The following is a 13,053-nucleotide window of genomic DNA, read 5'->3' as shown; positions in this document are numbered from 1 at the left end:
AATCAGATGGCTATTGTAGAAATGCAATAGGAATTGATTCAAGGTTCTGAGGCTCTTTCGGTTAACATTGGGATTCTGGTTCGGAAGCCATCCGTGTTTATAGCCTTCGGGATCGACTTCATCTATTCAGATTGCTACTTCTCGGGACGGGGCTAACTGAGCAACACTTGCATTAGTCAAATTATCCAAAGCCAGCAAATCCATTTCTGACCGCCTCATTGATGAAAAAATGTCGAAGTGAATGCACTCATATTTGACGATAAGCTTGGATCTTAGTCAGCTTTTCCAAGATAAGACGTCCAGGCAACCGGGATTATCTTCGCGGAGAGTCCACTCACATGCTGGAAAGTCAACTTTGATTGCCCAGTACCAGCTTTCGCGCTTCTCATCGCTTGCGAGCAGTTCAGGTACGAATTACGACCACGAGTACTTCAGGCGCCCATACGATTGACAGACTTTCAATATCTGAGTCTTCCCACAGCTTCACCATCCTCGAATTCGCGATCACGACAGCACCAACTTCGCAGAACAACATTCAATGATCTGATTCCATCGAGCCTCCCGCAGACCCTGGCCGCTTCCCTTCTTCCCGCTCAACATATCCGGCAACCTCAAGATCCTTGGACTTCTGTGTAGCAGGTTGTCCTGCCGTACAGTTGTTCATGCGTCGCGCGAATGTCGAATGAATGCAACCCTTAAATCCATTCCTGTGTGCTTTCTTCAAGAGCGCTCTGCCGTCGCAGTGTACGCCCGTTCATCACCATGTAAGCTCCCGAAGCTATCATCTTGCGCCGAACCATACATCAAGTCTGACAACATCTCCAGATTCTTCTAGTTCCAACCACTGAAGTCCTCCTTACCTCCCGCGATCGTGAGTCTGGCGTCTCCTACGCAGATCTCGCAGGATCTGAGGAATTCCTCGGTAGCCATGTTCTGCGAGTACCAGCGAGCCATGCTGCGACGGCGGGAGGGAAGGATGCTCCGAATATGCGAGAGAATAGAGGGAAGGCCAAGCAATATACGACCCTCAATGGCAGAACGGTAGTAGTGAAGGATGCCTATGTGTATAGCAATAAAGGTGGGCTGGTGGTCTGCTAGGGAGGAGTGAAGTGCTGATTATCCATAGGATTCAAGACTCTCAATCAAGCACAACTGCTAACAGATACAATATGGTACCCGGACTCTCTTGAACCGCGGCAATGGCTCATATACTATATTTCAAGGCCTTTAGTAGGAGTGTACGACGAGGTCAAAATCACCCCAGCTATTCTTCCGGCAACCTTGCCAAGTGTCAACGGACGACCACCTTTACCTCCGCGAGCGTCGTCCTTGGGAGAATCGATTGGTTCAAGTAGTATATTACCTAAGAAGAAAGACATCAAGAGCTTCAATGACTTACTGAACAACTTCCCAATGATCGCAAGACAGATGCAACCTGGATTAGAGAAGCTATTCAAGGAATTCACGGTAGTCTTTGATAAACCATTGCCACCTCCACCTTCTGCCTCAGTCATACCCGATCCAGTACCAGACGGACCTATAGCCACAGCTATGAAGAAAGCCCGATCAAACAGTACCAGTTCTGCGCCTCTCACCAGACCAAATGGCCATACCGATCGATTAGCGATTGAGAACTTTTTTGCAGAAGACGATGAAGATGTTATGAGAGGCGCTTTGGAAACCGCTGTTACAGCTGCAATCGACCTTTTTCAGATGGTTGATAAGCAACAACTGTCGTTATTAGGCGCAACGACCGACCTTACTGGACCTGTTGTGGAACGCCTTATTGAACGCTATGTGACAGAGCAAGTTCATGATACCATTTTGTACCCAAGGCTTTGTGCGATGAAGCGAGCAGAAGATCTCGAGCTGGAATTCAAGATACGGCAAATGGAGTTCGTCGATATTTCACAGGTCGGCATCATTATTCAAGGCGGACAAAGAGGGAAGCACGAATTGACATTGAGACTTGGTCGTGCCGTTGAAGAATTTCGAAAGCTTGGTGTGGCAGGAAGTCCGCAACAAATGATGGATATTCTGCTTCTCACGCTGAAGACTGTCACGCAACTCACTGATGTTCCGATTGCAAGCTTGACAGGAGAACCCGAGAAAGTCAGCCCAGTCCTGACCATCAATGCAGATACTTTAGTATCGTTGCTTTTGATCGTTGTGATCAGATCACAGGTTCGCTATCTCCAGGCACGATTATTATATATGCGCCACTTCATATTCATCGACGATATCGAGAGTGGAGAGATGGGCTATGCTTTAAGTACCCTTGAAGCTGTGTTATCATATCTTGCTCGGGATTCAGGGGGCTTGCGCAAAGCTTCACGTCGAAACAACAAGCTTTGGCAAGCTACCAAGAAAGGCGAGATCAAAGAGATGTCGAAGATTATGGAACCTGATCAGGACCACTCTGATGAGGAAGACGAGGCAATCATCGACGAAGTTATCGACGAGAACACTCCTTGGAGCTCGTCCAATGGGCATTCCAGGCGGGGATCTACCAGATCTAGTAGATCAAGCAAGAGCAGATTCTCACAAGCGTCCACCCTCACTCATGTGTTTCCATGGCAGAATCAGCATGAAGATCATGATGAAGATGATGATGAAGAACGACTACCACCGTTGCGAAGGCCGAAGACTGTTACGATGGACACCAGAAGCATGTCGAGTGGATCGGAAGTATCGTTCCGCTCACGAGCGACCACCATTGATTCCATGAGCAGTGGCATCGAGGGTGACACTTCCATTGAACGTCTTTCCCAGACTGAAGACTCTTTTGGCGAATCGGTTCCCATGATGGCAGTTCAAAATGAACGACCGGAATCACTCAAGTACCTGCTGTCCCTACGCCAGTACTACCCGCTAGAATCAATCCTTGAAGATCGCAATAACGAAGGCACCACACTTCTGAGCGCATCAGTTCAGCTTGGGCACACCGAATTGATTGACATCATCCTTGATTTCGTCTACCGCGCGGAATCTGAAGCTATCATCATCGAATACCTTTCGAAGCAGGATATCAGAGGTCGAAGTGTTGCACATTATTTGTTCAATGCACCAATGCTAATCCCACGCGTTGGTCGATTACTACCGTGGCGGCAGAAAGATCGCAATGGCCAAACCCCACTATTCGCAATGTGTCGTTCCTATGACCATGGCAACTACAGGGCCATGGTTGAAGCTGGCCTGGCTGCAGCCACAACCTCACAAGGCGATGGCCAACCGTTACACCTCGATGATCATGTAGACGCAAAAGGCAACACTCTTCTCCACATTGTCAACGATCCTCAAGTTGCATTGAGGATCCTGCTTCAATGCGACTCCGATGTCAACGCCGTCAACGACAAGAAGTTCACTGCTTTGATGGTGGCCAGCAAGTATGGGAGAATAGAAATGGTCCGCGCGTTATTTGGAGACCCTAGAGTTGACCTATTCGCCAAGGAACTGCGTGGACTCACTGCAGTAGAACTAGCCAAGGATGATGAAGTCCGTAATAGGATAGACGATCTGATCCTGTTTGCAGGCCAACCTGCTGCTGATGGACGAATTACATCTGTCGTGCGATCATTCTTTGTCGAAGACGCGACGATAAGACTTGTAGTGAAATCAGGGGCACCTTCAGCAAATCAAAGCTATACGGTTACGACCTGTAGACGCTCTCTCTTGGACTTTGAGCATCTCGCAAAGCTATTGGCCCTCGAGAATCCCGCTTCGTGGCTACCGTCTATCACGGGCATGCGTTCTCCATTTCAGCTACCCTCGAAGCCTTCAAGAGCTGTTTTGCGAGACATACAGATTCGACTTGATGCGTTCTTGAAGATTCTTCTCGCCCATACAACATTTGCCACACACGAGATGCTCTGGGAATTTTTCCTTGTTCCAGACATTCAAGCGGATATGATGGAGCAACGTAGTAACGCAAAGGCCGCAGCTAGAGTTGATAATGTGAGAGAAGAGTATGAGCCAGTCGAAGATATACGAGATGTCGAACAGTTCGTTGATCACGCAAGAGACATGGTCCGAAGTGTCAATTACTCTACTAAGAGTGTTGCACGGAGGGCTAACATGGTGCGATCTGCCACCAAAGGTATGTCGCAATACTCTTTTCACTCGAATATGCTAATGATTACAGATCTCTATGATGCATACTCTTTAGCACTACGTGCTTTGTCGACTCTCGAATGTCTGCCCCTAACTCATGTATCAGCCCTAGAAACATATGTTCAAACGCTTGCCCCTACAGCTTCATCACCGTACACAGCTTTTCATTCGGCTATTCTCTCAATCCACAGCACCATCATCGCAATGCTTCTGTCGTTATCTAGACCGACATCCCTTATATCGTCCATCAACACCTCTCGCAAATCCATTGAACGGAATTACAACTCGCTTTCACGTTCTACTCGCTGGCCGCTCGGTCTCCTAGACGAGACACGGCAACGTCTCAACGAAGAAAAGGAAGACAAGGTACGGCGTACAAGAGAAGAAGCTGAGGGACTTGGTAAGGAACTGAGGTACACTCAGCAAGTTGTCGCTGCTGAACTTGCTGGATGGCAAGATCTGCATGAGAAGATGGGACGAAAAGCCATCAAAGATCTAGCGAAATCTATGTTGATCAAAGAACGAACGGCCTTGGAAGGCATGAAGCGAGCGATCCGGAAACTGAAAGTTGTCCCGGTTGTACAATTCCGACCGAGTATGCCCGAAGCACTCATCGTGGAGTCGGACACTAATAGCGGAGTAATAGCGGCTGCGAACGAGGGTGAAGTAGATGACACCACCACAGGATGATGTTAATAGGAGCAAGAGAGAGCCAAGATCTTGCTTTGTGTATGATTGTTGGATACGATAGACTGCTTGGACAGGAATCCTTGATTTGACGAGGACGGCGTTGGGCAAGCGACCGGAACACTTTCATGGTGGATGGGCGGTTTTTCTGATTATGACTTTGAGCCGAGCGCTGCATAGCACTGCACATAAAGAATACCTTAATGACGTTGCGAATTGCTCCTTATTTCTTTCTGACTTTTGCAACTATTGATCTGCGAGCATAGCTAGTCAAGTGACTCTGGTGCCTTTTCTTTGTATTTTGCCACTTTCCACAGGCTCCTGCTTCATTTAACACTTAGTTGTCCTGCTACCTCTGAAGACTGTCGTTGGATTTCCCATTGAATGATTCCATTTTCACTGTCGAGTCACGTGGATGCATCTCCTAAATAGGTATCTCTACTCGTTCTAGCCATTGGCTCAAACAAAGTCATCGACAGGCAAGTAGCCACTACACAGATACAATGGCTCAAGATACACATATCTGCCTAAACCGTTTCCAAGGGGACGTTTAAATACTGAGATCAATCAATTAAGGTCGCGGCAAGGAACAAACCTATTTTACCGATTTGAAGATACCCCGCATGGGTATATGTTTAACAACGGCATGTAACTTCATATGGGATTCCCCCCTTGAGAGTTCTATTTAAATGTCATCCCAGTCCTGAACTTTGGGAAAGCTTGGGGATTCAATTCTTGAAGGTTGAAAATTGTGTTTGTGCGCTGGAATTCCGTATTGTGTCTTCGACCCAACTTTGCAATTTTCTGTACCAAAGAGCAACATTAAAGCCAACATGCGTTCCATCTTCTTAATCGCCTCCATACTCGCGACTCTATCCTCCACATCCGCAGCAAACTGCACACGAGATGGCCTCCTCTCCACCGCCTCCCAATTCGTCACCGCTGTCATCGCCGGCCAAGTCAACAACCTCCCCACAACATCAAACTTCACCAACCAAGAAAACAACAAAGCCCTCGCCCTCTCCAAAGGTGTCTTCGCCTCTCCCCTCCAGATAGACACCAACCGCAGCACAGCCGACACCGTCGCCTGCGCTTCCTACACAATGCTCATCTCGACCTCCGGCCCCAAGCCCTACGTCCTCGCAACCCAGATCCGCCACGACGGGAACGACACCGGCAAGATCTCCACGATCGACACCATCGCCGCCACGACCGGCTCCCTATTCTTCACCGCCAGCCTGACGCTCTCGTACATCAAAGCGGAAGATTGGAGCGCGCTGCCCGCAGCCAGCCAGCCGGGTCGCGATCTGCTGAAGAAGGTCGGCGACGGGTATCTGGATATGTGGACCGATGCGAAGGCCGCGGATACGATTCCGTGGGGCACGAACTGTGAGCGCGTGGAGGGCAGTCGGTTGACGAAGCCGTGTGGTGCGAGCTTGCCGCCTGGGGGGAGTGCGAAGCAGAATGATGATCGTAGGTATGTGGTTGATGAAGTGATGGGGAGTGTGGATGTGTTGTGTGCGTTTAATAGTTTGGGGAATATGCCGGATAGTCATGAGATTCGGGTGGTGGATGGGAAGGTTAAGTATGTGCATACTATTACTGTTATTGGGTAGGGTTTGGGGGATGAGTGTGGATTTTTGGTTAAGGTTAGCTGTATCTCAAAGAATCAAGCTCGTTTGCTGTTTACTATGTTCTCACCACGCCTCTTGATAACGGCAATAGAGGAAGTGATCTGAGAGAAGTTGTGTGAGGGAAATTTGAGGTATGAAAATTGTTGGACAACTTTCGATCTGCGATATAGTCTAGACGCTGAATGATGAAGAAGTATCAATGCACTAACTTATCTCCAGACACTTTCATGCGATCACATGACCCATAAGAATAGCAGACAGATGCAATAGTCAAGAGAGAACTCGCAGTCCTCTCATGCATAGCAGTCGCTCAATTAAATAAGTAATAAGTAATCGTCGAATAAGAGAAATTAAGAAGCCTCTAACAAAGAGCAAGGAGAGTTGATGAGGAAGTATCGAGTCCTTTGCAGGACAACTTCAAATTAGCATCGCTCAGGACTTAGACTTAGACTTCCAGAGCGCAAGAAGGGTATAGAAACTCGAACGAACTCGGAACTCAGACCTGAGAAAGGACGGGTATATGTAATCAGATACACATGCGGCTCAAACTCTCCGTCTCGATTTGAAAAGCTACCGCAATACCAATCAAACAAGGATAAAAGAAGTTTGGTGGGGCAATTTTACCCCTCTTCTGTACTTGACATTCGCCCATTACAGCGCAAGGATCTTAGTGTACTCGCTACCGAACCTGACAGCGGTCCAGAGTCTGCATCAGGCAGGTGATGCAAGAAACCCGTCTCACGAGATGCAATTGTAGTTAGAGGTACCCTCGTACCCATGCCTTTGCGCCCGTCTAGATGCTTCACCGTCTAGGATAAAATGTAGTAAGCAGCCACAACATGTTAATTGGAACATTCAGAGATTGCGCCGTACGGAAGAATTGAAGGAAGCAGGAAAGAGGTGTTGATTGGGTTGTTCGTTTACCAGACCGTATTGCGAATTGAAGAGGCAGGCAGTTCAAGTAATCATGCGTCTTCACCGCAAACATTTGCTCTCATCAATCAATCACTCAGAGAGAAGATGTATTCAGCAATAGGGCAAAAAGAGCCCAAGTACGACGTTCTCGAAGACGAGTCGGCTCATGGTGAGCTCAAAGCACCAAGAAACGTATATCGAGGATGGGTCTGGCACTTGATAATCAACTGTATCCTGGGTATCGCCTTCGCAACAACCCTCACCCTCTATCTTCGTCTCCTGCACGAAATAAACCCACCAAAACTCGAATGCGGAAAATCCATCCACGAAGCCATCTCGCGCGGCTGCACATTCGACTACGTAACGAAACTATGGCTTCCAGCAGCATGTCCTCGGACCGGAATCGAAGGGTACACGAACCTGAGCGGCGGATGGAAATACTACACCGCGAAAGAAGGCGGTGCGGTGATCGAGGATATATCTGTTGTGCTGGGCGCAAATCATATGTGGTGGACGACGGAACGAGAACATCTGGCCCATTGTGCGTATCTGCTTATGCGTGTTGCGGAGGTTGCGGCGAAGGGAGGGAGGAGGGATATGGATGTTTTGGACTATGAGCATACGAAACATTGTACGATGCTTTTGTTGGATAGGTCGCTGGAGCCGTCGCCGAATCTGGATGAGATTAGCGTGCTTGCGGGTGGGAAGTTTGGGTCTTGTTGAGTGGAGCTTTGGGAGTTTGGATGGGGAGATATGATTACTGTTACGTGGCAGTTGATCTGCATCCAGCATGATGGACGGGAGAAAGTACGAAATAGTACTAAGGGTTCGGTCTACTAAGGCTACGGATATTGGTTTGTACGGCCTCAAGACTTGTTGGTGGATGGCCAGTGCTTCACATACAACAAGGTAGTCTCTTCCGGAATTGCATTGGTTCTCTGTCATCGTGGAGATGTTACTACCAGCACTGTATATATGTGTGTCTTCACCAGCAGATTCAATTCAAGCTCGTGTGAGAAGGGGACGGTAGTCGCGGCAGCAAAGAATCTGGGACTAGCTAGATCAGCCAGTACATCGGGCACTTGGGCATTATGAGTACATAAACACGATACATAATGTAGACTTCCCATGGAAGACTCCCAGCATCATTATCGTTGTGTGCACCATCCTTCTCGCACCTTTCCCGAGTCCAACACCACTCTGGATGCTATGGTGACACATCCCAAGACAAGACAGCACTCCTACATGATGCCGCACTGCATTCCCATGTGTATTTTTTACCGTTTCGTCTGAATGGCATGTATCTCCACGTCGTCTTGTCGCTTAGACCCTCTCCTTGACGGAAGCAGCTCTCTTAAGCTTGTCTAAGCGAGGTGGGTCAATTTAGGGGGGCTCTTTTGGCTAGCGAGTCGAAGCCGATCAGCCGTCACGAGGAGTCGACTGCTGAAAAAACATGCATATAGCTATACTCTGAGCACATTGCTACCAGAAGCAACGTGGACTCTGACGAGTGTGTAATACAGTGACTTATCGAGAGTTCTGATATTTTCGTTCCGCCTCCGAGCTCTTCCAGAGCAGTCATCTTTCCCTACTCGGTTTATTCAAGTCGTCGTATCTCGAAGATTGTTTTGTCAAGAATTCAACAGCAAGAGAGAGGATGAGATGGGAAACAATGATACTAGTATATTGTCCAAAGCTTAAGCACGAGCTCATCAAAGTCTTGCCCCTTGACCCCTCTACGATCCGAAAACAGAAACTCAATGTGGCATTACATTTCAATTTTCACATAGAACTTCAAGAGAATGATGGAATCTCCATTGACCTAGGCTGGTACGAGTATTCTCATCGCTGATTGCGCTGTCTTTCTCAAGAGCATCGAAGTTGATTTGTGAACTGGGCTTGCAAAAAATGGATACTTACTTTCCTTGGACGTTTTTCACTATTTCGATCGACATTTTTTGGCTTTTGCCGCCTTTAGTCGGAGAGAATCTGCTTCGAATAGGATATACGTGGGCTTTGTTGGAAGCTCATGAAAGAATTCTAGTTCACTGCGTTAGCAGTTTCTGGGATAGGAATGGGACTTGTTAAGTAACATTATGTGCTGACGTTACAGATTTTGGGGTAAAAGATACCCAGGGAAGGATTTACTTGGCATGACCAGCTGATAATGTACTGTCCATATTGGATCTCTTGATAGTGATCTAGAAAACAGAGAGCAACCGATAAAGCTCAAGGAATACAACTGCCTAGCAGATCTCCTTTGCTAACTGCCTTTCCATGACCCCCCTCCTTTTACCGAATGCCACAAGACAGACCCAGCTGATCCGTGGCTTTCAGCCGCAGCGCCACAGAAACCATAATTCCCAAAACAAAAAAGATATACTCCAATAGCTCCTCCTGATCCACGATCATACTCTACACTGCCCTAATTAAGTCACCGAGATCCTCGTAAGTTCCTTATCTTGTCTCAAAAACCAAGTCAAAAGATGTCATACGCACCCATGTCCCCACCAATCGTGGAATTCCCGACAGAAGCGATGCACGGCCGTTTCATCCCATGTCAATCAGCTTCAATTAAGTCACGGGGCAACGCGAGGCCTTCGTGATATGGTCAAACCATGGTTTATTATATAAACCCTCGATGCTCCGATTGCGACCTTGGTCATCTTACCCCTTTCTTCATCTATAACGAAAGAACTTTGAGTCCACCGATAATATCTTGAACTCCTACTTGCTCTATCCTCAGTATTTGCGGAATTGTGAAAGATGGAAACATTATCGCTACGCCAGTTGGAAGCCAGATTGGATAGAGATATCCAAGATGCCGGCGATGCTTATGGTTTTAATCATGCTGAGTTCTGTTCTGGCACGATTAAGTTTGGAGACCAACCTGGCAAGACGCTCATGTGGTTCGGTGATTACAAGGGAGACCGCTTCGAAAAACTTGATATGGGGTTCAGACAGAGATGCATACTTGACCGAGTAACTGACGACTGCGAAGACGTAAGGAGCTATTCCCAGTATCGATGAACGACGAGTCCGAGTGCTGATTGAAGTTCTCCAGCTTCGGAAGTTCGACGCGTTACATCATGCGTATAACACTTGGCGGGATGCGAAGGAATCGCCATTGACAGAGAAAGTGTGGTTCGGGGAGTATCCCCTCAAGCGCGTCATTTGGCGGCAAAAGGCTAAGTGGGAATTTCGATTGGAACACGCCAATGAAGAGAATGTAAGAGGCATGGTAGAGATCAAAGAGAGGTATCTGCGATGGCGAGTTCTGCAACAACCACGAATTGAGCCAACTAGCACTTCTCGAGTGACCCTGAATAAGATGGGCAGGATACTAGGGCCAATCGACGACGTACCTCCATCGGATGACGATAAATATGATTCGGATTTTGTCGACAAAGATAGTGAGCCTGATCCGGACAGTAGCTTTCGCCCAAATTCGGAAGAAGAGGATCAAACGGCTTCGAGCTCCTGCGACAAGATTCCAAACATCGACCACGACCTCGAAGATAATCACATCGATCCCCATCCAAGTTCCTCTATGGAGACGGTGCCATTGATCAGAGATGTCAAGCGGAGGAAAATTGCCATCAAACAAACACAATCGCCCAGCGCCAGCACCCGCACAGCTTTAGGAAATTCGTCCGGCAACGTTCGTGCCTCGTCCTCGAAACCGCGGCACTCGAAGGCTGGACCTAAAGAGAAAGGAAAGAGGCTCGCACAATCCAATACGCTGAAACAAATTTGCAGGATAACCTCGTCCGGTCGAGAAATACACCGTCCAAAGGGACAAACCAGCATTTTCCAAGGCGCGGACTTTGACGGACCCTTTTCATCATCACCCCTCTCGGTCTTAAGTCAAGCGTCTGTTCGCGAGCAGCCCAGAAAGTTGGAGTCAAAAGTCCTGTCTCAAGCACCCAACTCTCCTTCATCGCAAGAGGTGTTAGCAGTGGACATTCGCTGGAGAGCTCGACAGAAAGCGTTGTGAAAGGTGCTGAGTTATTACTCTTTGACTAAGAGACTTTTCGCTACTAAAAGACCTTTGGGTACGAATTTCTTCTGTCTGGATAATTGGCTGCATATTGAGTAACAACTCCTCCTTGGTGTTGGTCGGTTGGCCATGGAGTTCGGTGTCTATAGATACCCAAACCAATCGAATATCTTTTCACGTCGAGATCTTGAACAATGAATGATGAGCTCAACGTCCACCTTGAATTGCCAGTGGCACTATATTATCTATCATATTGACAAAAAATCCTCATAGCAAAATCAGCGTTTAGCCAAAACTTCCTGTGGGACCCCGCAAAGCAGGAACAAAGGCATTCAGCGACCATCTTCCCCACACCTCCACTTCCAACGGCCACTACGGCGCGGAACGAGGCCACTAGAGACACCCCACTGAACAGGCCCGGCACGCTGCTCTAAACCCACTAAAATGTTGAGGCGGTCTGTCTCTCGCACGGACATACAGGGAACCCCTGCTATCTTTCAGCTGTTGGGAAACGCGTCGGGCGCGTCGTCCAGGTGAGGTCAATCTTCCTGAGCCTCGAGAGATGGACAATCCTTTTTACATTTCGTTTGCTGTCAAGGGGCTATTGCAATCATGTCTAGTGAATGGATAGCAGCTTGGCTTGCAGCCCAAAACGATCCGAATTCGCCAGAATCCGACAAGATTGACCATAATGAGGGCTTCATCGAGGGTTTTGTACCGCGTCAATCGAGTAGTCATGGAGACAAAGAAATTGCCTCGACACCGATTACGAAGAGCATTTCACCTGGAAAACTCCCCTCGGATATAGATAAGGAGTCGAAAGGAAAGCAACTTGCTGGCGTCTCTCGCAGCAAGCAGCAAAGTTCCAGAACCCTACCAAAGCAGAAGACGAACAAACGCAAATTGCAAGAAGAGCGGGATGTCAACCAAACGAACATGCAGACGAAACGACTACCACTCGGCGAGCTATCAAGAAACCCAACCAGGCAATCGCAGACTGAATATACAAAAGCACAGTCCTCCATGCCTCGAAGACGAAGACACACACAGAACAGGAGGAAGATGGATGCGGAGAACAAAAGCAGCTACAAAATAACGAATTTGGTCTCATCAACTTCGAAGCGAAATGTCTCATATGACAAACGCAAAGAGGTTCCTCCGACGTCTTCAGAGCCGACTACCATTTCCCCAGCTGCCCCGAAATCTACCCCTCCTGCTGCGATGAGGAGGAAGGCTACAGATGATGAGAAGGGAAACGAAAAGGAAGCTGCTGCTGCGGAGCCGTTGTCAAGTCAGCCTTCTGTTCATTCTCCTTGGAGGTTTCTTGTGCCCGTTCCGCCTCTGGTGCCGGAGAGGAGATGATTGCGTTCAGAAGCAGGGCGTTTGCTGTTGGATGAACAGTCAATATGGTTGAGCGAGAAAATGATTCTGCGTTCCTAGGTTACATAATGTTTCTGGCGTTTAAGGAAGGTTTCTTTCAGAGGCGCAAATTTTATGATGGTTGAGCAGTCCGCGTCTCTGGGGCGTATGGGTAATTTGAGATGCAAAAGAGGGAACTTTGATTGTACTGATTCGAGAGTTTTGGGTATTCTTTTTGGATTAACGAGTCTGTGATACCCATAATGAGTAATGATTAATGAAGTACAATTGCCAGCATAATATGTTTTCAGGTCTCGGCCAATACTGGCTCGTGGAAAATTGAAGTCG

The 13,053-nt window shown here is 47.9% G+C and overlaps 5 protein-coding genes across 5 annotated transcripts; all 5 read left to right on the top strand.

Annotated features, from left to right (window-relative positions):
- The first annotated feature begins 204 nt into the window (after positions 1 to 204).
- Positions 205 to 5,022, top strand: LY89DRAFT_789295 (uncharacterized protein). Its single transcript, XM_018223237.1, has 4 exons — positions 205 to 764; positions 826 to 1,078; positions 1,127 to 4,096; positions 4,142 to 5,022. The coding sequence occupies exons 1-4, from the start codon at positions 687 to 689 to the stop codon at positions 4,798 to 4,800; spliced, it is 3,960 nt and encodes a 1,319-aa protein (XP_018062398.1). The 5' UTR covers positions 205 to 686; the 3' UTR covers positions 4,801 to 5,022.
- A 465-nt stretch (positions 5,023 to 5,487) lies between these two features.
- Positions 5,488 to 6,415, top strand: LY89DRAFT_691344 (uncharacterized protein; the record flags this gene model as incomplete). The annotated part of the gene is made up of 1 exon (XM_018216291.1): positions 5,488 to 6,415. The coding sequence occupies exon 1, from the start codon at positions 5,631 to 5,633 to the stop codon at positions 6,411 to 6,413; it is 783 nt and encodes a 260-aa protein (XP_018062397.1). The 5' UTR covers positions 5,488 to 5,630.
- Positions 6,416 to 7,226: 811 nt separating this feature from the next.
- Positions 7,227 to 8,436, top strand: LY89DRAFT_691343 (uncharacterized protein). Its single transcript, XM_018216290.1, has one exon. The coding sequence runs from the start codon at positions 7,452 to 7,454 to the stop codon at positions 8,067 to 8,069; it is 618 nt and encodes a 205-aa protein (XP_018062396.1). The 5' UTR covers positions 7,227 to 7,451; the 3' UTR covers positions 8,070 to 8,436.
- Positions 8,437 to 10,112: 1,676 nt separating this feature from the next.
- On the top strand, positions 10,113 to 11,343 carry LY89DRAFT_725372 (uncharacterized protein; the record flags this gene model as incomplete). The annotated part of the gene is made up of 2 exons (XM_018218973.1): positions 10,113 to 10,349; positions 10,411 to 11,343. 2 exons carry the CDS (start codon positions 10,113 to 10,115, stop codon positions 11,341 to 11,343), a joined length of 1,170 nt encoding a protein of 389 aa, XP_018062395.1.
- A 538-nt stretch (positions 11,344 to 11,881) lies between these two features.
- Positions 11,882 to 13,001, top strand: LY89DRAFT_691342 (uncharacterized protein). Its single transcript, XM_018216289.1, has one exon. The coding sequence runs from the start codon at positions 11,959 to 11,961 to the stop codon at positions 12,706 to 12,708; it is 750 nt and encodes a 249-aa protein (XP_018062394.1). The 5' UTR covers positions 11,882 to 11,958; the 3' UTR covers positions 12,709 to 13,001.
- The last annotated feature ends 52 nt before the right edge of the window (positions 13,002 to 13,053 follow it).

This window comes from Mollisia scopiformis (genome assembly GCF_001500285.1).
Source record: "Mollisia scopiformis unplaced genomic scaffold LY89scaffold_34, whole genome shotgun sequence".
In the NCBI taxonomy this organism is placed as follows: Eukaryota; Fungi; Ascomycota; class Leotiomycetes; order Helotiales; family Mollisiaceae; genus Mollisia; species Mollisia scopiformis.
The sequence above is the reverse complement of the archived record's forward strand: the minus strand, read 5'-3'. Positions and strand labels throughout refer to the sequence as shown.

Bases quoted from the DNA above. Each gene is read 5' to 3' on its own strand.
- LY89DRAFT_789295 (XM_018223237.1), top strand. From the start codon at position 687: ATGCAACCCTTAAATCCATTCCTGTGTGCTTTCTTCAAGAGCGCTCTG. The intron at 1,079-1,126 runs GTGGGCTGGTGG...GATTATCCATAG, and splicing joins CTATGTGTATAGCAATAAAG to GATTCAAGACTCTCAATCAA. The intron at 4,097-4,141 runs GTATGTCGCAAT...TAATGATTACAG, and splicing joins GGTGCGATCTGCCACCAAAG to ATCTCTATGATGCATACTCT.
- LY89DRAFT_691343 (XM_018216290.1), top strand. From the start codon at position 7,452: ATGTATTCAGCAATAGGGCAAAAAGAGCCCAAGTACGACGTTCTCGAA.
- LY89DRAFT_691342 (XM_018216289.1), top strand. From the start codon at position 11,959: ATGTCTAGTGAATGGATAGCAGCTTGGCTTGCAGCCCAAAACGATCCG.